The sequence below is a fragment of the Mytilus californianus genome, unplaced genomic scaffold (genome assembly GCF_021869535.1).
Source record: "Mytilus californianus isolate M0D057914Y unplaced genomic scaffold, xbMytCali1.0.p SCAF_25, whole genome shotgun sequence".
NCBI classification, from domain to species: Eukaryota; Metazoa; Mollusca; class Bivalvia; order Mytilida; family Mytilidae; genus Mytilus; species Mytilus californianus.
In genome coordinates, this window is record NW_026262674.1 from 4,968,835 (window position 1) to 4,982,779 (window position 13,945).

The 13,945-nt window shown below is 36.7% G+C and overlaps 1 protein-coding gene across 2 annotated transcripts in view; it reads left to right on the top strand.

Moving 5' to 3' along the window:
• Nucleotides 1-7,049, top strand: part of LOC127732560 (selenocysteine insertion sequence-binding protein 2-like) — a 57,794-nt gene extending 50,745 nt beyond the window's left edge. Inside the window, exons 17-18 of one of the 2 annotated variants that reach the window (XM_052241612.1) lie at nt 4,106-4,842; nt 6,446-7,049. In XM_052241612.1, coding sequence (XP_052097572.1) covers nt 4,106-4,842; nt 6,446-7,031 — 1,323 coding nt within the window. In that variant the 3' untranslated portion in view covers nt 7,032-7,049. Of the gene's footprint in view, nt 1-4,105; nt 5,447-6,445 lie in introns of those variants that run through there. The other variant, XM_052241611.1, reaches the window with a different exon arrangement.
• Nucleotides 7,050-13,945: the final 6,896 nt, after the last annotated feature.

Genomic DNA, 13,945 nt, shown 5'->3' on the forward strand with positions numbered 1-13,945 from the left:
AGTTAACGCCTTTGATGATCGTTATACTGTTGATCATTCAATCTTGGGTTAATTAGTGTCATAACTTCTGATTACAAGTGTGCAACAATAAAATGTTTACTTTGTAATTTCCTTCATTCAAGATGATTTGTAAACATGTAATTTTTTTTTAAGAATCATCGTTTCTGATGGCTTCAAATTCTTCTCTCATTTTTGTCTCACCTTGACGGAGTCAAAAAGCGAGACATAGGTATGCTGTTTCCGGTGTCGGCGGCGTCAACAATGTATTAGCTTGTGATTAGGTCTAGTTTATAGTGAACCACAAGTGGTAGGTCAATCATATTTGGTATTGGTATGCATTTGTATTAGCTTTGGCACATCTCATTTCCATGGAGATAATTTGGCCCTGCCGGCCCTCAGTCATGGTCTATTCATTTTGAAACTTGTTTAGTTTACATTTTTTAGTTTGTGATTAGGTCAGTTTATGGGGAACCACTAGTGGTAGGTCAATGATATTTGGTATGCAGTTGTATAAGCATTAGCACATCTCATTTTCATGGCGAATATTTGGCCCTGCCCCCTCAGTCATGGTCTATTGACTTTGAAACTTTTGCTTAGTATACATGTATTAGTTTCTGATTAGATCAGTTTAAGATGAACTGCTAATGTTAAGTCAATGATATTTGGTATGCAAATTTATTGGCATATTAAAGTATCGTTTCTATGGAGATTATATAGCCTCACCCCCTCATCATGGTTCATTGACTGAAACTTTTACATAGTTTACAAGTTAATGTTTGTGTTTAGGTTTGTTTAAAGGGAACGACTTACGCAAGTCAATGGTATTTGGTATGCAGTTGTATTGGCATTGGCATATATCATTTCCATGGAGATTGTGTAACCATGTACCTTCAGTCATGGTTCATCGACTTTGAATATTTGCATAACTTACAAAATTGTTAAAGTATTGCTATTTTAATTTCAACATTTGCATTATCAAAATTACAAAAAGGCGAGACATATCTCTGTGATAACAGTTTATTTTCTTCTGAAAACTAAAAATCAACGAATTTAAGAACCCACAAACATGTAACTTTTGCTCAAACCACGAAAATTGGTACCCATGAATAAAAGTACTTTCAAGTAATAGTTTTCATAAAAAAAAATGTCTATACAAAATGATCCTGGGTCAAGAAATATGTCAATAAATGTTGATATACATAAGACTTTAATATAGATGAATTTCATTTTCTACTATATCCAATTGTTTAACATGATTTTACAGATATCTTTGACCATAGATGTATATACATGTACTTCTATACTTTGACCAACTGTGTTATAATGTTTGTCAATGTAAAAAGCCTTTTAGGAAAAGTATTATCATCGAGGATAAAGGCTGATCTTAATTATGTTTACTTAGAGGCAAAGAGCTTGAATTTTTTTTAATGTTAATTGGTAGTCCATGATTAATGAGTGAGCTCATGTTAAGGTCAGACAACATACTTAATTTTCTTGTCCTTGTGATTTTAACTTTTAAACAACATAATTGAATTGACATTTACAGTACATGTACTGTTTATTAAATAAGTTAATTTTAAGGTTTCTAAACATTATCATTTCCTGAATATTCATGAAACATTTGCCAGTAGAAAACACCACAAAATCAATCCTCATTCATACCAGTAGATCATGATTATACAAACATTTATATAGTACAATGTATATATAGTAATAGACCATTGCTAAAAGAGAGATAACTCAAAGGCTGAAAATAGAAGAAAAATACAAAACAATTTCACCTGGATTATTATAATATTTGTTGTCTTTCTACCTGTTGTGTCATATATAAATAAATATATAAAAAAAAAATTTTGTTCAAAAATGAATTTTTATGCCCCCGCCGTAGGCAAAGGGGCATTAATGATTACCCTTGACTGTCCGTCTTCCATCTTACTGTCCGTCCCATTTTCACTGCAAAGCTTGAGCAAGGGCATTCGTGTCGTCAGACCCATTTTTCTATTATTTGTTTCTATAGGTAGTCTGTTAGACTTATACGACACTAGATTGACCTAGACTGATCTTAATTTTGCTTTTTCAGCGTATGAAATTTCACTATATGTGCAATTTTTTCTAATGTTTACACCTGGAATTGAGTGAATTTCACATGAATTTCACCTCAAACAAGCTGATATGTGAAACTCACATGAATTCTCAAAATAAAGTTATTCAAATAACATCTAAATTTTCAAGTTTAATTAAAATCTTGAAAAATACCAATTATTTTTTGCAAAGTTCGCATGAAATTCATGTGAGATTCATGTGAATCTCATTTTGCTTGAAAATTTTTATGTGAGCTTCACATATAAGCTCATTTGATGTGAATTGCAGGTTAATTTATACATGAGATTTATGTGTGCAAAATTTGCCTGTATATGCAATGTCCAGATTGATGTTTACCCGGTAATCAGTCAATACAAGGAAACTAGGATAAATATATTTATGCTCAAAACATGGATTTTTGAAAACATTGGACTTTGATCCAGTCTTAAATCAATGTCTGTTCCTTTAACTGTAGCTATAGTCCAGTTGCCACCATTTCTGATTGAAGTCATTTTTGTCTTTCTCTTTTTGGTTCTCTAGCATGAGTAATCAGTATCCTTTAATTGCACTTATTCCAGTTATGTCACAATAGCAAAACATGAGAAAAAAAAAAACAGTTAAAGATACAAGCAACAAGTAATAATTTCAGCTCAACTGATACCAGTTGAATCACACTAGTAATGATATCTATTTTTGGTTTTCTTTACTTTTGGGAATTAATAATGTAAACAAGAAGTTTTATCAAAATATTGATATAAAATTAGATTTTTCTCTGGAAAGTTTGATAAATCTCATGTTCTATAAAAGAAAAGGAGTTGTTTTGCTAAATATAATACATTTAGAAATACAAACCGATTAGATTTACTTTAATAATTAAATTTATAAAAAAACACCTTTATTGTGTTCCTGGCTCTACTCCTTTACCAATTATACTGTTTTGATAGATTATTACTTTTTTATGCCCCCGCCGTAGCCGAGGGGGCATTAAGTTTTACCCTTGTCCATCTGTACGTACGTCCGTATGTCCATCCGTCCGTACCAAAGTTGGTTTCCGTTCTCTAACTTTAGTTTGCCTCAACCAAATGTTATGAAACTTATTCAAAATGCTTATTACCACAAAACACAGATCAACTTTGAATATTGGTGGCATCACTTTAACCGCTCTAGAGTTATGCCCCTTCACAAATGGGAAAATTGCTGAATTTTTCGTTTCCGTTCTCTTACTTTAGTTTGCCTCAACCAAATGTTATGAAACTTATACACAATGCTTATTACCCCAAAATACAGATCAAGTTTGAATTTTGGTTGTGTCACTTTTACTGTTCTAGAGTTATGCCCCTTTACGAAGGAAAAAATTGCTGAATTTTTCATTTCCGTTCTCTAACTTAAGTTCACCTCAACCAAATGTTATGAAACTTATACACAATACTTATTACATAAAACTCAGATCAAGTACAAATTTGGGCAGAGTCACTTTTACCATTCTTCAGTTATGTCCCTTTATAACTTTATATGATATGCAAGCAGGGGCATTATCTGTCCCATGGACACATTCCCCATTTATTAGTCCCCTACCGACGAAGTCTGTCTGTCCGTCTGTCCATATCCGTCAGTCCGGCAAATCAGTTTTCCACACTTTTTTTCTTCATGCTTGAAGATATTGATTTGATATTTGGTGTATTGTTTTATCATGACAGGTTACAGATCAAGTTCGAATTTTGTTCCCGTCTGATGATTTTGTGCAGAGTTATGGTCCTTGGAAAATTCACTTAAATAATCAGATTTCCACACTTTTTTCGTCAGGCTTGAAAATATTGACTTGATATTTGGTATATAGTTTACACCATGACAAGTTATAGATCAAGTTATAATTTTGTTCCAGTACAATGAATTTTTAACCGGTAGGGGACTATGTATTGCCATGCAATACTCTCAGAATGCTTGTTTTAAATTATGTTTGTAATTAGAAAGTGATGATAAAGAAATAGTAGGTAGTTTAAGATAAACTTTTTTATATTTCCAGGAGAACTTTAAACAGCTTATAGATCTGACGGCCAAAGCAAGGGAATCTTACGGGGAAATGGTGGCTGCCATTGAGATAGAAATCAAAGAATATCCAATGAAGAAACAGCAACCTACCATACCACATGTGTTTGCCCACATGGGCCACTCACGCACACCCTCGGGAGCAAGTGTACTTTCTTTTACAAGTAGTATCTTATCTGAACCTATCTCAGAGAACTACCCTCACTCTGAACCAGAGACTGATAGCAAAGGCTATGAAATAGTTAAAGATGATGCATTAATCAAACAAGGATTACCGACTGATTCCTCAGGGTACCAGACACAGATGAGGATTATTCATTCTAATACGAAAAATAACGACGATGATGGGAATGAGGCTGACAATGAGGAAGAAGGCGACAGAATCAACAAAAACAGTCTGCGTAAAAGTGAGGAGAATCTGTCTCTGGACGCTAGTGCTTTACCACACATTGATTCTATACACAGCGGTCCACATGATCTCAACACTGAAATCCTCTCACAACATTCGGGACGCACGTTGGAAAATTGTGAGGCAATGTCTACTCATTCCTCCAGAACGTTAGGTGACGGTAGCTCAACCATTCTGGCAGATTTTGGCGACCGGTCGAAACATGGCACACCAAAAAGTACCGAAAGTCCGAGTAATACGTTACAACGAGGGAAAGTTGTTGATGAAGAAAGAATACAGCATTGGGTTGATGAAACAAGTTCTAGGTTAGAGAATTTAGCCTTGGAAGAAGAGAGTTACGAGGATAGTACAGATGAAATGACGGAAAGTGACGAGTCGGACGAAAAATACAATTTTGAAATGCATAATGAAGATAATAAAAAAAAAATCATTGATTATTCTGCTGGTGATACAGAAAATAAAAATAACGAACTGCCCGAAAATTCTAAAAAGTTGTGTGATAGTAAAACTGATATGGAAAAAGTTAGTGAAAAGCTTCAGAAAATTGCTTCAGATAGTTGTGATGGCGAACAAATAAATAGTAATGCCATACCAAGCAGTTGTGATATTGTAAATAGCTCTGATAATTCAATGGTGGAGATAGAAACTGATTCTAAAAACTGTTCAGAAAAATCCGATATAGAGGATTCTAATCCCCTTTCTGAAAATTCTAATATGGCTGACTGTAAAATCAATACAGAAAAAGCCAGCACAGATATTAGTACTGGTGATGCAATAAAGTCCTCTGATCAACTAAATGTTATTTCAGATACAACTAAAGACCTTACTAGAGACACAAACTTAGATAAGAACACAACTTCACCTAAAAATGTTGAAATCCACTTTGATTAAATAGAATTCTGCATGTTGTATGTATGTTTTAGTTATAATTAACCACAATGACTACCATGACTACAGAACGTAAGTTGGAGAACAGGATTTATTTATAAATTGGCTTTAAACAAGCTATCAGTAACTGTGAGTGGTCTTATCTGTTAAATTTGAACTTTGTTTCTTTTGTCTTTATGTAAGTTGTTTGTTTGTGCTTTGTACCAATTAGCAACTGATTTTTGTCTCGCCTGCGAAGAAAGTAGCAGTATGCGAGACATAGATATTACTATCCGGCAACAGTGGAGTAAACTATTTGTATAAAGCTTTATATTTCAGAATAGAAGACCTGGATCATGTTGATGCTTCATATCTTGTATGCAGATACCTTATGTTACGAAGTTTCCATCAATCATATGTCCATTGTCCTTGACCTCATTTTCATGGTTCAGTGACTGCTTTTTGTCATGTGAATTTCTCACAGATATGAGTAATAGGATAACTATATCTGGTATATGGGTTCCTTGCAACATCTACATGTCCGTCAGACAGAGTTCACCTGACCTCGACCTCATTTAATGGATCAGTGATCAAGGTTAACAGTCAGGGATATAACTCTATAGGGTTATTACAGATACTTTCATAAGTTGTCTACTTTTTATTCCTTAAATTTTATAAATCTGTAATAACATATGTTTGTTATTTGTAAAATAAATCAAAAATATTTTAATCTATAGTGGGCTCTAGGGAACTCTTGAGACTTTGCACAGAAACTAAATGCATGGCCTTGATAACTAATTTTTTAATTAAATTAATGCATTTTTGATTAACCATGGTAATTCAATGAGACAAGGCTTTTAAGGGATAAACTTAGCTGTAATAACAAGGCTTAGTTATTAAAGGAATGTAACTTATTACATGAGACACTTGGGAATTACTGGGAAGCTTGCGCAGAACCTCATTACATGCTCTGGTCATTATTTCTTACAATAAACTAAAATACATTGTAATTAAGCATTGGGTTGATGAAACAAGTTCTAGGTTAGAAAATTTAGCCTTGGAAGAAGAGAGTTATGAGGATAGTACAGATGAAATGACGGAAAGTGACGAGTCAGACGAAAAATACAATTTTGAAATGCATAATGAAGATAATAAAAAAAAAATCATTCATTATTCTGCTGGTGATACAGAAAATAAAAATAATGAACTTCCCGAAAATTCTAAAAAGTTGTGTGATAGTAAAACTGATATGGAAAAAGTTAGTGAAAAGCTTCAGAAAATTGCTTCAGATAGTTGTGATGGCGAACAAATAAATAGTAATGCCATACCAAGCAGTTGTGATATTGTAAATAGCTCTGATAATTCAATGGTGGAGATAGAAACTGATTCTAAAAACTGTTCAGAAAAATCCGATATAGAGGATTCTAATCCCCTTTCTGAAAATTCTAATATGGCTGACTGTAAAATCAATACAGAAAAAGCCAGCACAGATATTAGTACTGGTGATGCAATAAAGTCCTCTGATCAACTAAATGTTATTTCAGATACAACTAAAGACCTTACTAGAGACACAAACTTAGATAAGAACACAACTTCACCTAAAAATGTTGAAATCCACTTTGATTAAATAGAATTCTGCATGTTGTATGTATGTTTTAGTTATAATTAACCACAATGACTACCATGACTACAGAACGTAAGTTGGAGAACAGGATTTATTTATAAATTGGCTTTAAACAAGCTATCAGTAACTGTGAGTGGTCTTATCTGTTAAATTTGAACTTTGTTTCTTTTGTCTTTATGTAAGTTGTTTGTTTGTGCTTTGTTCCAATTAGCAACTAATTTTTGTCTCGCCTGCGAAGAAAGTAGCAGTATGCGAGACATAGATATTACTATCCGGCAACAGCAGAGTAAACGATTTGTATAAAGCTTTATATTTCAGAATAGAAGAGCTGGATGCTTCATATCTTGTATGCAGATACCTTATGTTACAAAGTTTCCGTCAATCATATGTCCATTGTCCTTGACCTCATTTTCATGGTTCAGTGACTGCTTATTGTCATGTGAATTTCTCACAGATATGAGTAATAGGATAACTATATTTGGTATATGAGTTCCTTGCAACGTCTACATGTCCGTCAGACAGAGTTCACCTGACCTCAACCTCATTTAATGGATCAGTGATCAAGGTTAACATGGTTAAAGTTACACGATTAGGTCCGTTTCTCAAATACTATAAGCAGTAGGTCAACTATATTTGGTGTATGGAATGATTGTAATGGGTACATATTAGTCTGGCAGGTTTCATCCGACCTTGACCTCATTTTCATGGTTCATTGGTCGATGTTAAGTTTTTGTGTTTTTGGTCTGTTTTTCAAGTACTACAAGCAATAGGTCAACTATATTTGGTGTATGGAAAGATTGTAAGGTGTACATGTTTGTCTGGCAGGTATCATCTGACCTTGACCTCATTTTCATGGTTCATTGGTCAATGTTAAGTTTTTGTGTTTTGGTCTGTTTTTCGAATACTAATAGCAATAAGTCATTTCTATATGGTGTATGGAATAATTGTAAAGTGCACATGTCTGTCTGGCAGGTATCATCTGACCTTGACCTCATATTTATGGTTCATTGGTCAATATTAAGTGTTTGTGTTTTGGTCTGTTTTTCAATTTGCATACGCAATAGGTGGTGTATAAAAAATTGTAAGGTGTATATGTCTGTCTGACACAATTTTTCTGACCTTGACCTCATTGTCATAGATTTTTAAAAATTTTAAGTTTCTGTAATGCTTTTAGTAAAACCTTTATCTTTAAGACTTTCAACATAAAATCAATGGTCAGTAAAGCAGGTGAGACATTTCAGCGTGTGCACTCTTGTTACAGTTTGTTCTTTTATTGTGCTGTAGCACCACTTTCCCAGGTTAAGGGACATGTTGAGTTGTCACAAACATGTGGAGTTTAACCACATTCTTTGTCATTTGTTTCTGTCCGTCATATTTGATTTTTATGCGCCCTGCCTATGGCGGTTGCATTAAGTGTTACCCTTTACCATCCGTCTTTCCATCTTTCCACCTGTTGTCCATCCCATTTTTGTTGCAAAGCTTGAGATGGGGCATTCGTGTCCTCAGAGATATTCTTGAGCGGGGGCATTCGTGTCCTCAGAGATATTCTTGTGCGGGGGCATTGGTGTCCTCAGAGATATTCTTGAGCGGGGGCATTGGTGTCCTCAGAGATATTCTTGAGAGGGGGCATTGGTGTCCTCAGAGATATTCTTGAGCAGGGGCATTCGTGTCCTCAGAGATATTCTTGAGCTGGGGCATTCGTGTCCTCAGAGATATTCTTTAGCGGGGGCATTCGTGTCCTCAGAGATATTCTTGAGCGGGGGCATTCGTGTCCAGAGATATTCTTGAGCAGGGGCATTCGTGTCCTCAGAGATATTCTTGAGCGGGGGCATTAGTGTCCTCAGAGATATTCTTGAGCGGCGGAATCGTGTTTAGAGATATTCTTGAGCAGGGGCATTCGTCTTCTCAGAGATATTCTTGAGCGGGGGTATTGGTGTCCTCAGAGATATTCTTGAGCGGGGGCATTCGTGTTCAGAGATATTCTTGAGCAGGGGCATTCGTGTCCTCAGAGATATTCTTGAGCGGGGCCATTTGGTCAAGAATTTGAATACAGATTATTTCCATATACACGTACAACTGCATCAGTGGTGTTGTGCTTGTCTCGCGTAGTACAGGAGGACGTCAGGTCGATCTTCAATCAGTTCAAACAAACGACTTTGGTATTTGGTACTTGTATGCCAATCCAAGCAAACGACATTTGGAAGCAAGAGCTAAGACTGGTCACTCGAAGTGGGAATAATATGCCCGTTATTAGCAGCACGTTCACAATGACTATTTATAAAACGTAATTGCGTTTTTTTCACATTTCAGTACGCGTATAAATTTCAATTTATTCACGTGTCATTGTCCCAGTGTGTTGTAACAGAATTATTTTCTATTTGCTTATGCTATTAAACCAATTAAAATGTTGACCGATGATCGATTATTTGTTTAGCTGGAAAGAACAGAACACCGATAAAGTGTTATTTTGTTTTTAAGAGTTTGATTTTAATGAACATGCAATAAAAATCTAAATCAATGCTTTTAGAGTACACTCCCAGCCATTCATTGACATTTCAGTGTGTGCACTCTTTTTTATTTGCTTAACATCTAGTTACAATTGTATAGTAAATATTCACTGTAAGCCCATTCTGACGGCATTTGCCATCAGTTTTCATTGAGTTTAACCACCTTAATAAAGTATTCAATAAAGAACCAACTATAATCGATTGTACAATTTTACTAGGGATATTTTTACTTTCATCCTTCAGTGTAGATTAATAAAAACCAACATGCTTGGATACATTAAAGTTTTTTTTTCATTCAACTGAAATCTTTTCAGTGTTTGACCGTTCCGGAGAGTATATTGCGGTCTGGACATTTTGCTTTACGACGAGAGACTGTTCGTCAAATTATGTTTACCCAAGGGTGACTGGGGTATAGAAATGTATTCACTTTTTGGTCTTTTTCCGACCGACAGTAAAATCCTTGATAAAGTAGGGCGTCCGTTTAGTTGTGCGGGATCTATAAATACGCAGCCACGTCCTGTAAGAATTGGGGCGTTATTTAAATTCAACCTCATGTAGAGAGTGCCACACAGTCTGTACGTTAAGAACCCTTGCAGCGACTCTTTAATTGGTCCGTAAGGGGTGGACTATTGCAAGGCAAAATGTCTGTATCTATCCAAGATATCCTCGTTTTTGTGCAAACTTCCCGCCCTTTATCCCGGTTAATTCCCAATTACAGGACCTACCTATTGCATTAATTGTTAATTTGTTCTCATTCTGAATAAGATGTGGTATGATAACCAATTAACAGCTCTCCACCAGAGATCAAATGACGTAGAAGTTACTAACTGCAGGTCATCGTACGGCCTGCAACAATGGGCAGAAACCCGTACCGCATAGTAAAAGGCTCCAAAATGATTGATTGATTGGTATTCAATGCCACTTTCAGCACTATTGTGCTATTTCGTGGTGGTCAGTTTTTATTGGTGAATGAAGCCGGAGTGCCCGGAGAGAACCATCGAGCTTCGGTAGGAAAACTGGCAATCCTAATTGATTAAGATTGGAGTCGAAGATTCGAACTCACAACCTTAGTGTTGACAGGCTAGTTGTAGAGTAGTTCGACTACTCAGACCACTCGACCACCGAGGCCCCTGTCTCGAAATGACAAATGTACAACAATACAAACGAGAAAACGGACAGTGGTGTAACAGTACAGGCTAGCTGTAGAGTAGTTCGACTACTCAGACCACTCGACCACCGAGGCCCCTGTCTCGAAATGACAAATGTACAACAATACAAACGAGAAAACGGACAGTGGTGTAACAGTACAGGCTAGTTGTAGAGTAGTTCGACTACTCAGACCACTCGACCACCGAGGCCCCTCTCTCGAAATGACAAATGTACAACAATACAAACGAGAAAACGGACAGTGGTGTAACAGTACAGGCTAGTTGTAGAGTAGTTCGACTACTCAGACCACTCGACCACCGAGGCCCCTCTCTCGAAATGACAAATGTACAACAATACAAACGAGAAAACGGACAGTGGTGTAACAGTACAGGCTAGTTGTAGAGTAGTTCGACTACTCAGACCACTCGACCACCGAGGCCCCTCTCTCGAAATGACAAATGTACAACAATACAAACGAGAAAACGGACAGTGGTGTAACAGTACAGGCTAGTTGTAGAGTAGTTCGACTACTTAGACCACTCGACCACCGAGGCCCCTGTCTCGAAATGACAAATGTACAACAATACAAACGAGAAAACGGACAGTGGTGTAACAGTACAGGCTAGTTGTAGAGTAGTTCGACTACTTAGACCACTCGACCACCGAGGCCCCTGTCTCGAAATGACAAATGTACAACAATACAAACGAGAAAACGGACAGTGGTGTAACAGTACAGGCTAGTTGTAGAGTAGTTCGACTACTCAGACCACTCGACCACCGAGGCCCCTGTCTCGAAATGACAAATGTACAATACAAACGAGAAAACGGACAGTGGTGTAACAGTACAGGCTAGTTGTAGAGTAGTTCGACTACTCAGACCACTCGACCACCGAGGCCCCTGTCTCGAAATGACAAATGTACAACAATACAAACGAGAAAACGGACAGTGGTGTAACAGTACAGGCTAGTTGTAGAGTAGTTCGACTACTCAGACCACTCGACCACCGAGGCCCCTGTCTCGAAATGACAAATGTACAACAATACAAACGAGAAAACGGACAGTGGTGTAACAGTACAGGCTAGTTGTAGAGTAATTCGACTACTCAGACCACTCGACCACCGAGGCCCCTGTCTCGAAATGACAAATGTACAACAATACAAACAAGAAAACGGACAGTGGTGTAACAGTACAGGCTAGTTGTAGAGTAGTTCGACTACTCAGACCACTCGACCACCGATGCCCCTGTCTCGAAATGACAAATGTACAACAATACAAACGAGAAAACGGACAGTGGTGTAACAGTACAACAAGAAAACGGACAGTGGTGTAACAGTACAACAAGAAAACGGACAGTGGTGTAACAGTACAACAAGAAAACGAACAGTGGTGTAACAGTACAACAAGAAAACGGACAGTGGTGTAACAGTACAACAAGAAAACGGACAGTGGTGTAACAGTACAGCGAGAAAACGGACAGTGGTGTAACAGTACAACAAGAAAACGAACAGTGGTGTAACAGTACAACAAGAAAACGGACAGTGGTGTAACAGTACAACAAGAAAACGGACAGTGGTGTAACAGTACAGCGAGAAAACGAACAGTGGTGTAACAGTACAACAAGAAAACGGACAGTGGTGTAACAGTACAGCGAGAAAACGGACAGTGGTGTAACAGTACAACAAGAAAACGAACAGTGGCGTAACAGTACAACAAGAAAACGGACAGTGGTGTAACAGTACAACAAGAAAACGAACAGTGGTGTAACAGTACAACGAGAAAACGGACAGTGGTGTAACAGTACAACGAGAAAACAGACAGTGGTGTAACAGTACAACAAGAAAACGGACAGTGGTGTAACAGTACAACAAGAAAACGGACAGTAGTGTAACAGTACAACGAGAAAACAAACTATAAAAATCAGTTGAAAAGGGCTTAACTCATCAGATCGATACCATGGATAACAACCGATGTTCGATGGTTCTCTCTGGGCACTCCGGACATTGTTAAATGCCAGAGAAAAAACACGTGTGTCTACGTGTGTTATAGTGTGTCTTTCTATGTTGTGATGTTACACTATTGTTTCAGAAAAAGGGTGAAGGTTTGGTACCATTAAAACGTTTAAACCCGCTGCATTTGTTTGCACCTGTCCTAAGTCAGGAATCTGATGTTCAGTAGTTGTCGTTTGTTGATGTGGTTCATTAGTGTTTCTCGTTTCTCGTTTTTTATATAGATTAGACCGTTGGTTTTCCCGTTTGAATGGTTTTACACTAGTAATTTTTTGGGGGCCCTTTATAGCTTACTGTTCGTTGTGAGCCAAGGCTCCGTGTTGAAGACCGTACTGTGACCTATAATGGTTTACTTTTATAAATTTTGACTTGGATGGAGAGTTGTCTCATTGGCACTCATACCACATCTTCTTATATCTACGACCTTGTGCAATGCCAAAATAAAAGTATCGATAGATTGTATGACCGGGTATGTGCATTATGTGTATAACAATAATATTTAGTTTGGTTTTAATTTTTGATATGCATGCAATATTTGCAACTGCAACAGATTTGTAATTTTCTTAAGGACTGACCAGTTAACATTAGTAGAACATAAGGAAAACTATAGGCAATATTATTTTTAATAAAGAAAAGGCATCCGTACCAAATATACAATATCTTCGGAAGTCCGACGAAATGGTCGTAATATATTACATTTTGTAAATATTAACTTATACCAGAAATATTTATTGATTGAATTTTGTTTTCTGTCCAGTGGTTAAAAGTTCACGCTTACTCAAATGATGATAACAATTTGACACAATTAACTAAGAAGGGTTTGTAAAGAGGATCGATAGGGATGTGGAGTGCAGGAAATTTCAACTGCCACTTGGGAAAGAGGGCGTGTTCGAAAGAAGCAGATATTTTGCTTTTACGCCTACACACGAGAGCTGTTTGTCTGGTCAATATCCAGTCAAGAACGAGATAGAGAATAAGGAATGGTGAAATCTGTATCACAATCCGTTTTGTTCACTTTTTTGGTGTATTTTTAAAAACATGATAATTCAAGAGGTGTTCCCAATGGGTGTGTGTATTTTACTGTTATCTAATGGTTCTGACCGACTGAGTAGATCTAAAGCTTTGTTTTACTGTTACCTAACGTTCTTGAACGACTGAGTATATCAGCTTTGTTTTACTGTTATCTAATGGTTCTGAACGACTGAGTAGATCTAAAGCTTTGTTTTACTGTTATCTAATGGTCTTGGACGACTG